The sequence below is a fragment of the Xyrauchen texanus genome, chromosome 37 (genome assembly GCF_025860055.1).
Source record: "Xyrauchen texanus isolate HMW12.3.18 chromosome 37, RBS_HiC_50CHRs, whole genome shotgun sequence".
In the NCBI taxonomy this organism is placed as follows: domain Eukaryota; kingdom Metazoa; phylum Chordata; class Actinopteri; order Cypriniformes; family Catostomidae; genus Xyrauchen; species Xyrauchen texanus.
This window is the reverse complement of record NC_068312.1, coordinates 6,396,535-6,415,354: the sequence shown is the minus strand read 5'-3', so window position 1 is coordinate 6,415,354 and position 18,820 is coordinate 6,396,535. Positions and strand designations below refer to the sequence as shown.

At 41.6% G+C, this 18,820-nt stretch overlaps 1 protein-coding gene across 3 annotated transcripts in view; it reads left to right on the top strand.

The window, feature by feature from the left end:
• plch2a (phospholipase C, eta 2a) overlaps nucleotides 1-18,820 on the top strand; it is a 240,627-nt gene that overhangs the window by 76,919 nt on the left and 144,888 nt on the right. Inside the window, exon 1 of one of the 3 annotated variants that reach the window (XM_052108448.1) lies at nucleotides 17,148-17,320. The exons of the other annotated variants lie outside the window; for them this stretch is intronic. Coding sequence (XP_051964408.1) covers nucleotides 17,278-17,320 — 43 coding nt within the window. The 5' untranslated portion in view covers nucleotides 17,148-17,277. Of the gene's footprint in view, nucleotides 1-17,147; nucleotides 17,321-18,820 lie in introns of those variants that run through there. 3 annotated transcript variants of the gene reach the window in all.

The following is an 18,820-nucleotide window of genomic DNA, read 5'->3' as shown; positions in this document are numbered from 1 at the left end:
ATGTGGACTTTTCCCCCTGTGTGTATTTTCCGCAGTACGGTCCCCTTGCGAGTAGACCCATGTCTCACTTGGGCAGTCCCCGCTGCCCCCCGGTTGCCATGTTTGTAGCAACTCCCTCCAAATAAGGTAGGATCTACCACTGCACCATTTTCCACATGCGACCTGAAATCCCATGTGATGTATTTCACCACTTTACCTACCCCAGCCTGGGCAGGTGTGGTCTTTGCGAGAAACATAGAGAGCTCTATGTGAGAAACATAGAGAGAGAAAAGGCATGGCTGGCGCAGCTTGCTCCCATGCTTGGCATGTCGCCTTGTTCCCCGCATATTGGGGTGTAGGGAACCAAAAGGTTATGATGATTTTATGGGGCGTTGGAGAAAGGTACGTACAGTCTGACAGGGCCTGCCGCTTTGGCAAGCAACTGCCTGCCCACACCTGCGTGAGCAGTGCACGTACACGGTTCAGTGCATGGCGTGATTAAAAATGGACCCCTAGTGTCGCTTCTTCAACACAACGTTGAAGTGAGCGACAGATGGGGAACGTCTAGGTTACTGTTGTAACCTCCATTCCCTGATAGAGGGAACGAGACGTTGTGTCGAAGAAGTGACACTAGGGGTCTCTCTTGAGAGCCTCATGCATCTCTGAACTTGAGAAAAGCAATGAGAAATTGGCAGACAGAATTTGCATGTCCCGCCCCCGGACATACGGGTATAAATGGAGGGAAATGCATCTGTCCATTCAGGATTTTGCCTGAGGAGCCGAAAATGTGGTTCGGCGACGTGGCTGGGAGGACAAAACGTCTCGTTCCCTCCATCAGTAACCTAGATGTTCATAACCATTAACTCTTTCCCCGCCAAACACGGAATTTTCCGGGTTTTATGAAAAAACGCTTCCCCGCCAAACACGGAATTTTCCGGGTATCCGTGTTTTAGGTGGTATACGGTAAGGAAGACCCACGCGCATGTTTTGAAAGAGTACGCAACTCTTTGATCAAAGAAACAGACTGCGATCATCTCAAACGTGAAGTGGAACACCATACTAATACTAAAGCACTTGTTTGATAAAAATGCCTTTTTCTCAGCTTTTTGTCCGAAATGTTGTTTTTGACAAAACCTACCTCTGTTCAAGTGGCAATAAAAAAAGAACAAATGAAGATAAAATAAAATCGTTTTTTTTTTTTTGCCTAAAAGCAGAGGCTCAGATCTTTATTTTGATATATAGCATCTTCATATATTCATGGAAGACAATATTCTGCGGGCCATTAAAGTTTAGCGAAAATCGTCAAAAACCCTGGCGGTGGCTGGCAACTTTTTTTAAAAACGCTGGCGGGGAAAGAATTAAGATGGGCCCCAAAATTAAATTATATCTAATTATTAATAATAATAATAATGATGATGATAAACTAAATCCCAATAAAGTGCAAAGTAAATATATCCCTAAGTACAAATCAGGTTAATATCTTTCCATTTTTCATATCCTGTGTATGCTCTATATGCATGACAACAGCAAATGTAAAGAATGTAGATGAATATGAATGTAAAGAACTGGCTTAATTTAACCCCAGTGCTTTGGGATAAGCATTTGGTTATATTGGATCATTTTTACATATCCCTCACAGTTAACTAATTTTGTTTTCATCTGTACTTTATCAACTGTCTCAGCTTCCTTGAAACACCTATAAATATTACAGCTTAGGATGCCGCAGGCACTTTACCAGCTCATTATATGATAATGCACCTTTGAAAAACAATGGCTCTGTTTTTGTGTGTTGGAGAAAATACGGGTCCGGCTGTCTCCACTGAGCGGCCTCAGGGCTTCACTGTGAGATCAGAGTCAGGCCATATGCAAGGACAATAAGAGGGAGGTAATACCAGTCATGAAAAGTGTGATAATTATTTAATTCTTGTTAAGATGTTTTCAGAGATTAGGTTTTATCTGACAAGTGCACAGAGGGTTTGATGCATATTACACACCAATTCGTAAACCACAATCTGATTGGCTGGCTTTTATGCTATTTCCGTGAATCAGAGAGCAGAGATCATAATTAGGGGTGAAAAAGGTTTCTGTAATTAAAACAAACCAAACTATTCCTCACTAACAGAATGTATGTTTAAATAGTGCGATTTATCTCACACAACCAGACTGATGTGATCTCACTGTGTATTAGGCAACAGTAGGTCTAAAGTTCTTCAGTTGAAATCAGTCTGAGCTTACAGAAATTTGAATCACTGACCCCAGTGGCCGAAGCTGGAAGTGTTTTTGAATGTATGTGCACCAGTTTCTGTGTGAAATCTAAGTGGCACCAAAATCATTTTTTTATATTTTTTTTTATAAATGATGTAAAACAGTGAACAGAAATGCAAATTGTATTAATTTTACGCCCCAACCCAAACCTAACCATCAGTGGAGTAAAAACGATTGTAGAGCGAAAATGCGACCTTTGAAACATGCTCAAAAGTACGGATGATGCGATCATGTGACGCGGAGAGTGTTCCGCAATCGGGTCCTTGAATAACATATAATGTGCAAGGAAGGGCCACTGGTGGACAGGGCACCTGGATAAGCTGAAAAGTAGACCAGAATTTATGCAGACAGTCAAACATGTGGTTTTCTGAGACGACAGTAGAGTAAATGTGTTGATACGTGTGTATAATCTCAAATGTGTTGGATTTGACCCCAACTCTCATGTGTTGTGCTGGTTTTAAGTTCTGGAGAAGAAAAAGTTTGAGCCTTTCCTTCAGACACTGAATCTGAGATTAAGATAAAATCCACTTGGTGGATTGCTTTTGTTCCTTGTCCCTATCTTCCTGTAGCAGAGCTTGTCAGCCAGGTCTATCTCACAATGATTCGAACCGCATGGAGGAGGTAATACTCCATTCAGATATAACGGATTCAGAAACAGTCTCAGAAACAAGATGAGGATTATAGGAACTAGAACCATGTTGAACCTCTGTTTGATAGGTAATATCATAGGAAACTAGATTTGGTTGATAAGATGTTGGAGTGATTTTTTTAGCATGTTGCTATGCTGTTGCTAGGGTGGTTGCTATGGTGTTCTTGGGTAGTTGCTTACTGGCCCAAGTAAAAAGAACCCACTCTCAAGTCTTCATGATATTCCCATCCCTGGATAAATTTGTTGCCAGTTTTTTTCATCCAGCAAGGAAAAGCCGTCAGTCTAATTGCTTGGTAAAGTAACCATACACCATTACTCAATAAACAGCATGGTTTAAGTTTTATTTAGGTTTAAGTGTTTGTTCAAATACACATGAACAATAGTAAGGGTGTGTATGCTTTGGTGCTTGCTAAATGCTTACCTTAGCAAACACAATTCATATTTTTTAAACGCATGCATGTTGTAAAGCAATGAAAATAACACGGGTGTTTCCTATATCATATCAGAATGTAAAAAGAAGAAGAAGGAAATTGAATTACATGGATTTCATTTAACCTTTAAATGTCCTGTTTGAGGTTTGAGAGACACCAGATCCATTTTAAAAGCTTATTGTAAACAGACATTACAATGAGATATCCGGTTGATACTCAAAGAATTTTAAGTACTCATTTTACTAAATGAGAAATTACTAAAAAAAAAATGTTTTACTTGATAACATGCTTTAATATCCTCCATGAAAAATTACAAACTGTTATTTGAGTCTCATATACCCCATATATAAAACATGAATAAATCCAATGAATTTTGACATGGTAAGATTCTCTGACTGGTGTATACAATGTAGAGATTCACTCCTTTTATAAATATACAGGTGCATCTCAAAACATTTGAATATCGTGGAAAAGTGAAATATTTCAAGCCTTTTTTTTTTCTTTTTTTTTTAGGATGATTACGGCGTACAGCTCATGGAAATCAAAAATCCAGTATCTCAAAATATTAGAATATAGAATTTATAATACAGAAATGTCGACCTTCTGAAAAGTATGTTAATTTATGCACTCAATACTTGGTCGGGGCTCCTTTTGCACGAATTACTGCAAATTATTTTTACTCATTGGTCCAAAGTCCTCTTTTCAGATGAAAGTAAATTTTGCATTTCATTTGGAAATCAAGGTCTCAGAGTCTGCAGGAAGAGTGGAGAGGCACAGAATCCAAGTAGGGATGGGATGATATGATTTTCTCACAATCCGGTTCGACATATGATATTAGTTTCACGATTCAACATAATTTGACAGTGTTATATACGTTTAATAATATTTTTGCCTTTTTACATTTATATAAATTTTATATCTATCTATCTATCTATCTATCTATCTATCTATCTATCTATCTATCTATCTATCTATATATATATATATATATATATATACACATGAGCTGAAATGAGGTGTCAATGTTTGAAATAATTTGTAACATTGAGTTTAAATTAATTTGTGTAACAAGCACTAAAATGGTACTGAGTGAAACATGCATCTCACAGAATCACACAGGTGATGTGGTTCATTTATTAATGAGAGAGAAGACTCTTGGGTCTTTTTATTGCATCTGTGCTATGCTATAAAACCAATATATATATATATATATACATATATATATATATATATATATATATATATTTCCCCTTCTGTCGCTCTCTCCACGTTGTGTCGGAGAAGCGACACTAGGGGTCTCTCTTGAGCGCCGATATTCACCTCTGACCTATTGAAAAGGGCCAATGAGAGTTGGCAGTCAGTATTTGCATACCCGCCCCGCATCACGGGTATTTAAGCGGGGCAAATCACGGAAGTTTAGTCAGAAAATTTCTTCGAGCCGATGGTCTGTTTGCAGTCTGCTGCGAGAATACACACCCTGAACGTTCCTGTATCTCTGACGATCTGCTTGCTGTTGGATTTGACGGCGCACAACAGCGGCTTTCTCTGTACTTTGCACGGCGTGCATTGTTGCCCCTGAGCGCTTCGACAGCGCAGACACACACACACACACTGTGTATTAAAAGAGTGATTTCCTTTAAAAGAGCAAATTTCTCTAAAAGAGCAAGCACAGCGGCGTTGAACGTCCTTGTAAGGACGCGTCTTTTTCAAGATGCCTTTCCGCCCCTGTGTTGTTCCTGGATGCGGTAGAAGTCTCTCCGCTTCAGACGGCCACAGGCGCTGTCTCGTGTGTTTGGGCCGTGATCACACCGAGGCGGCGTTTGTGGATGGTTCATGTTCTCACTGCGAGAACATGACCATGACCACGTTGCGGTCGCGGATTGCTTTCAATAGAAAGCAAGCCACCCCAGCCGCACCCCGCATTGCTCCTTCTTCCCACGGGATTATCTGATCTGGGGGCGATTTGGGGTGGCAGCTGGTGCAGTTTCGCCGGGTAGCCCCCCGCGAACCTCCCGTTCCCCGACACGCTCGCTGGTCCCCGTCCAAGCTCGCGGCGATAGCGGCTCGCCTCACGGCCTGGCCGTCTATCCTCCTGAGTCCGAAGCAGATGAGCTCGCCGCTGCATCGGAGAGTCGCGGTGTCTGATGCCGAGGACTCCCTGGACTGCCGCCTCGGGCCAGCAGGCCCAGGCTGAGGCCGACGCTCAGATGTCCGACATGCTTTCCCGGGCCGGCGTGAGCGTGGGGTTGGATTGGAACCCTCCGTCCTCCCCACAGCCTTCACGGTTGGATGATTGGTTCCTGGGGGCAGCGCGCCGTTCACGGCCTCGCATCCCCCCGGTCCCGTTTTACCCGGAGGTGCATGATGAGCTGACGTCTACGTGGAGAGCCCCACTCTCCGCTCGTCTAGGTGCCACCCACTCCACTCTCTCCACCCTCGACAGTGGAGAGCGCCACGGATACGAGGCGATTCCCCAGGTCGATAGGGCAGTTGCTCATCATCTATGCCCAGGTAGCCCTACCTCCTGGCGCGGTCGCCCCGTACTCCCATCCAAGCCCTGTAGGACAACATCCTCGCTCAACGCGAGAGCCTACAGTGCGGCTGGACGCAGTGCCTCCGCCCTGCATGCGATGGCCCTCCTGCAAGTCCACCAGGCCAAAGCTCTCAGAAGCATGCACGGGGGTGGACCTGATCCTGATGTGCTGCAGGAACTGCGCTCAGTGACCGACCTCGCCCTGAGAGCGACGAAGGCCACAGCGCAGGCACTCGGACAGACGATGGCCACCCTAGTGGTCCAGGAACGCCATCTTTGGCTCAATCTGGTCGAGATGCGTGAGGCCGACAAGAACCGCTTCCTGGACGCACCTGTCTCCCAGATTGGCCTTTTCGGCGACACCGTCGAGGACTTCGCCCAACAGTTCTCCGCGGTGAAGAAGCAGACGGAGGCCATCTCCCATATCATGCCCGCCGCCAGACCTGCCGCTCACGGGCCCTGCCCGTCTGCCCGCCGAGGGCGTCCCCTCGTGAAGAAACCAGCTCCTGCTCCGCCTCAACCCGGGCCCAGCTCTCAGCCCCAGCGTCGAGCACCCGCGCAGGCTGCACGACGCCCCTGTCTCCACGAACCCCCTCTAGGACCCGGAAGGCTCCCAAGCGTTCCTGAGACAGCCAACCCAGAGCCCAAGACGTTAGCTCCGGAGGTGGTAAGACTGCTCCGTCCCCCGGTGGAGGGCCGGGAGGAGAGTCCTTTGTTTTTTCATTTGCCACACCCCCTGACGGGGCTGTGGTACCCACATTTTCAATAAAAGAGCTATTTCCTTTGCCTCTGGGTCACCTGGCCCGCAAATGCCGTTCTCACGGCAATCTGCTTTCAGATTACGACAGTCCCGGTACACCGGACGCGGCGATCCCGCCTTCCGCCTGCCTATGACTGCCCCCTGGCCGGCCGGTTCAGACGAGTCCAGAGGACGCCAGCAGACCTCCTCCTCAGTCACGAACCCGCCCCCTGCCGGGTGCACGGAGCAAGGTAAGTGCTTTGAGTCTATTCTCAGCACCCCAGCCTCAGGCTGCAACGAAGCCGCCCGACGCTGCATTACCTGTTCCGCCCCGCTGCGAGGCCCCACCGGGTACCTCGCAGTTATGTATGTAACCTCCGTTCCCCGAGGGAGGGAACGACACGTTGTGTCTTTCCTCCGCCATGTCGCTGAACCGAGCCACTGTTGTGGCCGGACCATTTCCGGCTCCTCAGAAAAATCCTGACTAAACTTCCGTATTTGCGCCGCTTAAATACCCGTATGCGGGGGCGGGGTATGCAAATACTGACTGCCAACTCTCAATGGCCCTTTTCAATAGGTTAGAGGTGAATATCGGCGCTCAAGAGAGACCCCTAGTGTTGCTTCTCCGACACAACGTGTCGTTCCCTCCCTCGGGGAACGGAGGTTACATACGTAACCAAACGATATATATATATATATATATTTTTTTATCTGACTGTAAATTACAGAAAGGATATTAAAAGACACATTATTCAGTGAAAATGGAGTGTATGTATGTCATATTTGATGGACACACATTACAAGGAAGAAATGGTCCGTTTTAATTTCAAGTACTTTTCAAGAAGGCATCAAGGTATTCCAGTTCTTAAATATCTAAAAGCTAATTTCAAGCACTGCAAGGACCTTGTGTGAACTCTGTAAACAGTGTAGAAAAAATAGAGCGATAATAATGTTTGACTAGTCATTTTGTTTATGAACACATAGACAGAAAAAACATTTGTTTTCACAGCATGAAAGACTGACTCACCTTTTCTGGGTGAATTTTCAAATGTCTAATGAAGATTGATGTAGTTCTGCTAGCTTCTTTGTTCATTCCACATGTTTTAGCCTACATACAGGACAGAATTCCATTTATTGCTATTATATTGAAGATTTTGGAAAACAAACTTTATGATGAAGTGCGTTTAGATGATGCTCACCTGTCAAAGCGAAGATTTCAATTAATGAACGAATCATTCTATCATTTCAGTTCAGCCATACCTATTACAAGAAAGATCCAATCAGAGGGCTTACAGGGAGAGCTCTTACAGGGAGAGTGAGTGGCAGCTGCTGCGCCTCTTCACTCTATCCCCAACATGTTTCCTGTACAAGGGATATGTTAAAAATGCGACATGCGATGTGAGCGTAAGCCACCTTGGCAGTTTATATACACTACCATTGCCATGTCGTCTGTCCGGACAAACAGGTGCTTGCCCTGGATTAATGGCCGAAGCCTCCGCAGGGCCAGCAATACCGGCAGCAACTCAAGGCAGTTGATATGCCAACGCACGGCGGCCCTGTCCAGGAGCCAGCGGCTGCATGTCCATTGCACACGGCGCCCCAGCCTAACTTGGAGGCATTTGTCGTAACAACGACATGCCTGGACACTTTCTGTAAGGGAACCCCTGCCTGCAGAAATGCAAGGTCTTTCCAAGGGCTGAATGTGCGGTGGCAGATCTGCATGATGGCCACGTGATGCGTGCCTTGGCACCATGCCAATCTCGGGACTCTAGTCTGAAGCCAGTGCTTGAGCGATCTCATATGCATCGACCGCCACCGAGGACGTCATATGCCTCAGGAGCCTCTGAAACTGTTTCAGTGGAACCTCTGTTCTCCACCTGAATGACTTCAGGCAGCTCAGAATGACTGTGCGTGCTCGACTGAGAGTTGCGCTATCATTGATAGTCTAACTCAATCCTGAGAAATGAGATGCTCTGAACTGGGAAGATCTTACTCTTTTCCCAGTTGACCCAAAGCCCCAATCGGCTGAGGAGCCTGAGCACCAGGTCCCTGTGTGCACACAACAGGTCTCGAGAGGGGGCTAGAATCAGCTATTCATCAAGATAATTGATGTGGATGCCCACTTCCCTTAGGGGGGCAAGCGCTGCCTCTGCGACTATCGTAAAGATGTGAGGCGACAGGGACATTCTGAAGGGGAGGACCTTGTACTGATATGCCCGGCCCTTGAAAGCGAACTGCAGGAAGGATCTGTGCCAAGGTAAAACCAAGACACGGAAGTACGTGTCCTTCAGATCTACTGCCACAAACCAATCTTGATTCCGAACTCATGACAGAATGCGCTTCTGACTCAGCATCTTGAATGGGAGTCTGTTCAGGGCCCAGTTGAGCAGTGTGCAACGGCCGGGTGCTCGAAGGCAGGGGGCCTCGTTCGTAGCGCCCTGGCCGGTAGTGTTCGGTAGTGATATCGACGGCGGTAAACACCGGCTGTGTGACCCAGGGAGTTAGGAAACTGCTCTTTTTTTGAAAATGTGGGTACCGCAACCCCTTGGGCATGAGGTGGAAACAAAACAAATGAGAACACAGGATTCTCCTCCCAGCCCTCCAACAGGGCACGGAGTGGTCTGGATACCAGCTCCGGGGTTCCAGCAGGCCTCTTCCTCCCTGGGTCGTCCATCTCATGGGGTGCTTGGGGGCCTTCCTGGGGCTTACTCTGCATCAAACACGCAGAGAGGGAGAAAGCCGCTTAAATGCGCCATATATCCAACAGCATACGCTTCTTGTTGCATATGCTTGAGTGGTTGCATGCCAGATCCTTTTATACAAATATGTGGGGGAGAGTGGCATACAAATTCCACTCGCCAATTCCAGTTGGCCTTTTCTCAATGATCAGAAGTGATTGGGGCTCCCAAGTGCGACTCCTAGTTTCATTACATCGACACAACGTCGAGTGAGTGACAGATAGGGAAAGGTGAATGACCCATTAATTACATAAACTCACCAACAGATGTCACCCAATCGTCATTAAATGAAAACATAAATTTTGTTGAAAGGCTTAACAATACATGTTTTTAGCTTTTTAGCATTTTTAACGCTGTTACACATACTTCAGTAAGTGCGCCAGTAAAGCAGTGCAAGATTCTGTTGCTAGTTTTACAATTACATTTTCAAACTAGTAAAGGACTGTAAGAAGTACTCAGTTGGGTACTATTTCAGTTGGGCTGTGTCAAAGCAAGGTGCTGAATCTGTGGCGGAAAAATATTCCACTCACAAAGAGTGTTTTAGGGGTGAAAACCAGAAAATGTCTTGGGATAAAACCCTGAACGATATCTTACCATGTGTTAAACGTGGTATAAGCTGCGTGTCATGACCGTATTACCACCTCGGGTGTGCATTATTGTTCAGTAATTCAGTGGTATGTCGTCAATTATTTCTTACATACCTGTATATATTTTCTACAATATGTTTATGCTGTGGTCAAATTGACCACAAACAGAAACAATATTACTGTATTGGAATGAATAACAGTTCCATATCTGAAAAGGGAATGTCTACTTTGAACAGGGTTGAAGCTTCAATAATATCTCGCTATTGGGTTTTTATTTGGTCAGATTTTTTTTTTTTAAAGAATCGGAAATTTAAATAAGATGTTAATTTCAAATTATTTGTATTATTATTATTATTATTATTATTATTATTTACAAGTATATAATTGGGGTCTCTGTGAACCCAAACATAAAAGAGTAAAGTCAATTTCAACTGGACATAAGTTTTTAAAAGAATAAGTGTAAGTTCACCCAAAAATAATAAATAAATCATAATTTATTCACTCTAATTTTGTCCAAATTACATTCTTTTCTCCATTTAACACAAAAGGATAGTTAGGATAAAAGCTTCAGCTTAGTGACTAATTGTAAATGTTAGACAAAATGTTGGCCTAAGTCACCATTCACTTAATTTGTATCTTTTAATTTGCAGGTTTGGAACGACATAAGGGTGTGTAAATGAGAACACAATTGTAATTTTTGGATGAACAATGAAGCCTTTTCATTTAAGACTAGCCAGTGAATTTAGTCAAACTAGTTTGTCATAAGTTGAGTTAACTAAGAGCCATTTAAAGAGGTGTTTAATGCACCGATGATTCTGTGCAGCACAGTCTCTTTTGACCTACTTTCATTGAACTACTGTCAGAACCAAGGACAGCTCCAGAATGCCGCCGCATGCTCTTACGGCACTTCTCCTGGGCTTTACTTTCCATCTTTAGGGTGAATGCATCCAAGCATTCAGGCTTCATTTAAAAGTAGCAGTAGTCTAAAATACACTGAAAAAAGGGATAACCTGTAGTCGCTACCTTAAAGTTGATGTGTGTAATATTTTCAATATAAAACTACTCTCCATCCCATCTTAATATGCCATTTGATCATTGCTCTCCCTTTAAAGTGCAAATATTTTGGCTCTATGACAATATCAAAACATTTCTCTGTTTGTTTGAGCATCCCAACCAGCCCTTAAGTACTATTTCTACTTGAAGTAACCCTTAAAAATGACTTTTGTTGGTGTGACTTAATGTAGTCAGGTTGGATAATCATGTTAAATAATATTTTGGCTTGAAATATACCAGATAAATAACATGTTACCAAATAAAGCACACTTTTTACCTGACATTTTTTACAGTGCATTTTGCTCTGTTTTTGTGACCAATTGCATCCTCTGTTTCTGAATGTATTTTTCTAACCTTATCTTTTTAAATTTTTCACCTGAAGTGTGCCCTTTGTGTTTCCAATTCTGTTCTTGTTAATTGCTTTAGACGTAACATATGGGATCTGACTTGTGTTTGTGGCTTTGATGATAGCATCTCAGATTGAGGCTAAATGTTTTTCTTTGGTGATGAGCAAGTGCCGTTTGTCAAGAGGTTCTTTTCACATTTGTTGTCATGACATTACAATAGATGTCAATGCTATTTCATTATGCCATGAATGTAGAAAATAACGTGAAGATTACAATACGATTTTCTTCAAAACACAATAGGACTCATATTTTGGAAAGAACATTGTGCCTTAAGTTATACACATTGCAATGCATTCAATCTTTTTATTTATAGTAACCAGTTACAAGCATAGGCGGAAATCGCGGGGGTCAGGACCCCCCCATCTGAGGGTTGTCCCCCCCTAAAATATCATTAAAATATGTGTATTGTAAATAATATAATGATATATTCTTAAAATAATGTTTATTGTCCCCCCCAACATTTTGATGAAATTTTCGCCCCTGGTTACAAGTCACTTACAATATACAGTCAGGTGGTTGTTATTGCAAATTAAACCACTTCATGTCGAGGTCTTCAGTACCCTGTAGGTGTGTTTGCTTGCTTTTTACATTGATACTTTAAAGTGCTTTGAGCGACTGTTGCCATTCTAAATTCAAAGACAATGAGTTATTAAATTAGCCAAGCCCAAAAGTGTTTCTTTCCAAAACCTTACAAATATAAGATACCATTGAGACCGACACCGAGCAGAAGAGCAGCATAAGTGTGCGTTCCCATGGTTGTATATACATTAGTGCTGTTGAAACGTTAACGCAAAAGTTGTTTAATGCCGTTAACGTGTAATACGACCATTTGAATAAACCCTAGTTCATGAGAAGCAAGTCGATTTGCGCAAATGGCGCTAATGTCACATGCATTGACCGTCGGGGAAACAGATGGTGGGAGACATTGTATCAATGTAGCACATCATTAGAACGAAAATGCCGGCAAAGCACAGATAAAGCGGAACTTTGCAACATGATTGCAGCGGTAAGACAGCTGCCATTTGAACACCTGCCTTGCATGGCGAGGCACATTACGAAAGTTGCTAGGCGCGGTGCGAGCGTGAAATTAAAGTGTGAGTGCGAGGCGATCATCTGTGTTCCACTAATGCTATCGCTTCCTTGAATAACATATAACGGGCGAGTAAGGGCATTCGGTGGAGTTTCTGGTGCCCCCATGCAGACTGCGTAATATGCGTATAGGGAGCGGCAGTACTGATTACAGGCTAATGGTAACCCTGGACTGGTAATCTTGCATAGCCTACTGGGCATTTTACCTGTGGGCCGAAGCGCTTTGGGGTCAATCAGGGGTGGAATGGCCATCAGGAGAATCGTGCGGGCTGATGGGTCAGCCGCAAAACGTGCTTATTGGGCAGCGATAATGTAAAATGAGCTGTCGCGTTATGCAGGACGGACCTTAAAACGATGTCGTGATATGCATTGAAGGACAGCGAACCAACAGAATCTGAATCTGAATCTGTTTTGAACAAATTCAGTTAAATTACATACAGAGAAACATCATCAGGAGTTCATCCGCTCCACTAAAGATCGACCAAGCTAAATGTGATATTTATTGTAAAAATAGATTTTGTGGCGTTTGGTATAAGTTTAAATCTACAGTAGGTGCACTATTGATTTTCTATAATAAACAAACATATAATGTTTGAATGGTTATTTAAATTCAGAGTCATTTAATAGCTTTATGTGTGTTTATTATAGAAAATGGCAAAATTCTGAATATATATTAGCCAGATATCTTGAATGATGTAAATAAAAAAAACATTTAAAAAAAAAAACATTATCTGCTAAAGAGTGGAACAGATTGAAACCCTAGAATTGCCCCTGGACAACAGTAAATAGTCATTATATACATTATGGTAGACATTATTAAAGCAATATCACACAAGCAAGAGTGCTGTATGGCCCTACATCAGCCTGGCTGGGATTCGGCCACATGTAATTACAGTCATGCTGATTTAGAGCCATACAGCATGATTGCAAGTGTGATATTGCTTATATACAACAGTTAATATAAAAAGTACATAAATAAATGAGGAAAAACTAAAGAATGTCACAAAAATACACATTTGTGCAAGGAACTATTTTCTTAAGCCATGGATCAGGATCCTCTGAGATACACATAAGCCTCTGTTACTAATTCAAAAACGTCACTTTAGAACTACAGCTTGGGCTGTTTCTAACAAGTAATTGGAGAAACAATGATATGTGTGTGTGTGAGAGAGCGAGAGAAGCAGTACTCCCAAGCAGTAGTGTATTGTTAGTGTATTCAGCTTGCTGAAGATAATGGGAATTCTGGTAAAAACATCCTATTATCTCTAAAAATAGCTGTCCGAGCGGAGGTCCCTCTTGAGTTTTTCACTGTAGCTGGTGCACAAGAAGTCATTCACTTTAGAAACCGTTCTCTCCATGTTGATTACATCTCCTCACAAGGTGGAAACTCTGGTATCAGGTGTTGATCATGTGTTTTATTGCATTAAACTTTTTTAAAGGTATAACTACTCTGAACAAAAGTGTGCTTCATGTGGTAACATCTAAATTACCTGGTTTTATTCAAGTTAAATATATTATTTATTATAGCTGAATCAACCTGTATTCATTAGGTTGAGTGGTGGCGGCATTGTGGGCTAAAGCATAAACTGGTAAACAGAAGGTTGCTGGTTTGATCCCCACAGCTGCCACCATTTTGTCCTTGAGCAAGGCACTTAACTCCAGGTGCTCGGAGGAATTGTCCCTGTAATGAGTGCACTGTAAGTTGCTTTGGATAAAAGCTTATAATGTGCAAGTATTATAATGTATTACAACTGTAGTTTCAATTGTTTATGACAAGATATAATGCATTACAATGTGTTTAAGAGAACGGCCAACTTTATGCAACTGATTATAATGTGTATTATATTGACCTTATGAATGCATTAGGTATAACTTTATGTGTATACTTCAGAGAAACCGTTTTCTTAATTTTAAGGTGCAGAAAAAGTGGTTCCAATCACAGTTCTATATACTGTAAGTACCAGAATAAAGTGACATACAGACAGACAGATAATACAATTTTGTAAAGCTTCAGACATTTGAAAAAATACAAATAAAAAATGCTTATGACATCTAATGCAGTAAATGTCTCACCAAAAAGTGATTAATGTTCTAAACCACTTTAAAATGACAGAAGTTTGCATTCAATGTCAATTAGTCTTCATCTTCTTTAATGGAGACACAAACGGCTGGCAGCATTGTACTGTATTCTTCGCTTAAATGTGATGAATTATGCAAAAATGTTTAAGTAATTGGTTTCTTGGTGCCTATGTATCACGCTCCATTGCATCATAAGTGCACTGGTGTTTGAAACACTGAAAGCAAGTTTTATCCTCAGAGTCTGCAAAGCTTTTATTTGAAGCATGCAGCCAATGTTTGCCAGACAAAAAGCATTATCAACAGCTAAATTACTTAAGCAACTGAATGAGTCTCATTTTGATGTGCAGAATTCTTTGATGTGCTGTAACAGCTCCTTCTTTACACACTTTTACCATTTTGATGTAGTTTTATCATGCTTTTATGCAGTTCTTTTTCATTTGCCTTAAAGAATAGTTGACTTAAAAATGAAAAATGAGTCATCACTAACCCTCATGTCGTTTCATATCCATATGCTGGTTTTCTGTGGAACTAAAATGGAAAAAAAAAAACTTAAATCTCGATGCCGCTCTTTTCCATACAATAAAAGCTGATAGTGACCATGTTTGTCAGGCTTCAAAAAGCAATATAATAACCATATAAATAGAGAAAAGTCTGACTGTTGCAACATTTTTGCCAAATAACATATCATTGCAGTTCTGAGGTGAAATATCCACCGTGTGGCACTAAAATCGAGTTACATTTTCACCCAAACAGATGAGGTTTTAAGAGTTTTTATCAAGGTTTTTATCAAATTTTAAATCAACTAAACCAACCTCCTTACCCTAAACCTTGAACCTAAACCTAACCGATAGTGTCATGAAAGTGAATGTGAGATGAAAAACGCAATTGCTGATGCTACCACATAATTTTGTTGTGCTTTGAAGGGGGTCATGACTCATGACAGGCATATTTTGTTTTCTTCCTTGAGGTTCACCTCTAATGTTTGTAAAACAAATTGCATAAAAACAGTCATAATGTAATATTACATGACCTTTTTCTACCCTGTCTTTGGCCCTCTGTCTGAAATGCTCGGTTTCTGTGTACATCACTTTTAAGACACATCCACTTTTATGATTGGCTAACATCATTGAAAAGCAAACGCCCTATCGCTTTTACAATTGTGAAACTGTATTTTCCAAGAAACAAAGAATGAAAACTTCCAAGCGATTTCATGATCCCCTAAAAGCACTTGATATGAACATATTAACATGTCTCCCAATTTATATAAAGCACACAATCAAACTGCAACAGTTTTTTGACTGAAATAACAATGGAAAACTGAACAAAATCGTCACACTGTTTTTCCCCAATAGTTATCAGGCATACATGTTTTGTTGATAAAATAATACTATTTAAACAGTGAAAATAGTTGAACACAAGCTGCGAATGTGAAGGGTAAAAAATGGTGTACCAAGCTGTAGGGAGAGTGTTATAAGGGACAGTCCAACAAAGGATTCCCCTGTTTGATCACCCTGCTTCAATAATCGAAAATAAGCGATGTGCTGGGAAATATCCCTCGTATGATTTGCTGGTAAACCAGGGGAGCGTGTTTCCCTCAATAAATGTAGAGTTTAAATATGTAAAAATGGGCAACCCAATGCATTCATTTTTGCCAAAATGCGGGATATCATGGCTATAAAGAGACAGATGAGAAAGCAGGCAGCCTTACCACCATACACTTTACTTTATTTTTCCGCTCTGTGTTCGTCAGCCACATTTAAATAATTTAATCTCAAATCAATATATCTTGAGGAATTATGTATTTCTTTGGTAGGTAACCATGTAATAAGTATGAAACACTCCCCATTGGAGTCATCATCGTGGTTTATTTTGCAATATTTGATATATAGCATGATATTTGGATGCAAAAGTAAGTGATTTCCTCTCATTGTATTGGAGGGTGGCGCATTGACTGAAAGTTCGATCTTCCAAAATTCTGCTTTTGCGCTCCATGATAAGAATAACAACACACAAGTCTAAAACAACATGGGGCTGATTTAATAATGTTAATAATTGTTTTTAGGTTCTGAAATATTTCTTTCAATATTGCTTCTTCAACCTCTCGCTCAGCACTCTTCGGTGTACCTGGTTTCCCTTCACCTCAGTGTCTCCGAAGCTTTTCTCTCCTTAGCAGACCCAACCATTCACTCCCTCTGAGCAGAGCACCACTCAATAAAACATGAGATGAAGAGAGAGAAGCTCCGCATCAGCAAATCACCTCAAGCTACTCTCTCTCTCTCTCTCTCTCTCTCTCTCTCTCTGTTTTTTCTCTCTTGAGATGGAAGTTCTCTGGTCCTTCTTTGACCCTCTATCTTATATTCCTCACCTGTATCCCACCATCCTTGTTAAGGTGCAAAGGCACCACTGACCCATCCACACACACGTGGCTCTGCCCTTTGAGTGAGCTCTTCTCGTACTCCCAACAGCGAGCAGAGGAAAGGAGTGCTAGTCAAGAGGGAGGACGAGGAGAGAAAGCAAGGGAGGTGGAAGCAAAGAAAAGAACCAAAGCAGGAAAGAGCGAGAGAGAGAGGCAAGAGCAGGTGCTTTGCTTCCCCTTCTTAAGGATGAGATGCAAGAATCTGAGTATTCAGCCATTCTCTTCTGGAAAAGCTCCTGGGATTGTTCTCCTGGAGAGCGGCACACATCTCACCACCTCTCATTAGCACATGGAGGCTTCTAAGTTTCAATTATGGAGGATTGTAGCAATATCAGGAGTCTTAGTCCGGAGAAAGGTAAGCTTTCGAAAATGTTTTAACAGAACAAAAAGGCAAAAGAGGAATTGCAGATAGTTTTGTAGGTAGTATTCCTTCTGGACACCTTTGTCTTTCCCAAGGGAACATTTGTTCTTTGCGTTTGTAATTGTATTCATGCCCTGGATAGCAAATACAGTGAAAATGTTCTCTGCTTTCTGTCTGGGTATATCATGACTTTCAGGTCATTTTTAAGTGCAGTGTAAAAAGTCAAATATGCAGTTGTTCCTTTAATAAAATAGTTAATCCAAAAAAAGAAATTCTGTAATCATTTACTCACCCTACAAACCTGGACTTTATTTATTGGTACTCAAAAGGAAATGGAATGTTCAGGACTGACAAAATCAATCACCTTTGCAGTGCAAGAGCAGTGCCAACATTCATCATGTTGATTCAGTCACATTGAATAATATTTTTGACTTGAATAAAGCCAGTTAATTAAATTTTTACTATAATTGTTGACCTAATTCATGCTCACACCATTTATTATTTTTAATGTGAATGACCATGAGGCTGTGAGGGACAGACTTATTCAATGGGCTTTACTGCAGTTTAAAGAGTTTTTGGATCATTCCGCAGACAAAACATTGATAAAATATCTGTCCAAGAACATTCAGTATACAAAGACCTCCAGACAACATGAGTTGTGAAAAATCAAATGCAATTTAGGAGCATAATACAGCTTTATACCGTTCGTGCCATTGAAGAGATGTTATGTCTATCCCGCACAGCCTCATTGTCATTCCCATTAAAAATCAAAGATGGCGCTAGCGTGAATAAGGTCTGACAAATTTTTTTACAGTTTGTGCTAGAATGGATTGTTTGTTCTAGTGAGTGTTACACTCCAATATTATGTAATTTTCTCCCATCTCCAATGTTACTTATTGAATGAAAATGGGTTTATATTGGGCAGAGATTTGATTACTGTAGTGTTCAAAGGACGAGATGTTGCTTTTGCCAGAGGAGGAAAGTGCAGAGAATATTGCAATATTGTTTTAATTACATCACAATAATGTGAAAAAGGCATCAACTCTGCATGAAAATGGTTTTGTACAAAATGGAGTGTATTTTTCAGGGATTTTCAGAGATACGGTTAGTACAGTTGGTACAGTTGTCACCTAATGACATGGAGGTTCTATGAGGACATGATCATGAGAAATGTTTAGGAAGAGCATACAAATTTGCCAAATGTAATGGTAATCATATTCAAATCATAATTATCAAGGCTCTTTGAGGACTTAAACTAAAGTTTATAATTTTTGTAATGTTAACATTCTTATATCTTAATCTGCAGCCTCAACGCACTTACAAATGTAACACTTTGTTGGTATGAAAACATTGCTTTGTATGTCTGAGCAGCCTGTCCAGTCAAGCATAGCAACACTGACTCAACCAATGGCATGAGTTTGAGTTTGATGTGTTGGTGCAACCAATGTGAGACAGAAAAGTTTTCTGGAATCTATTTGAAAACAACGCAATTAA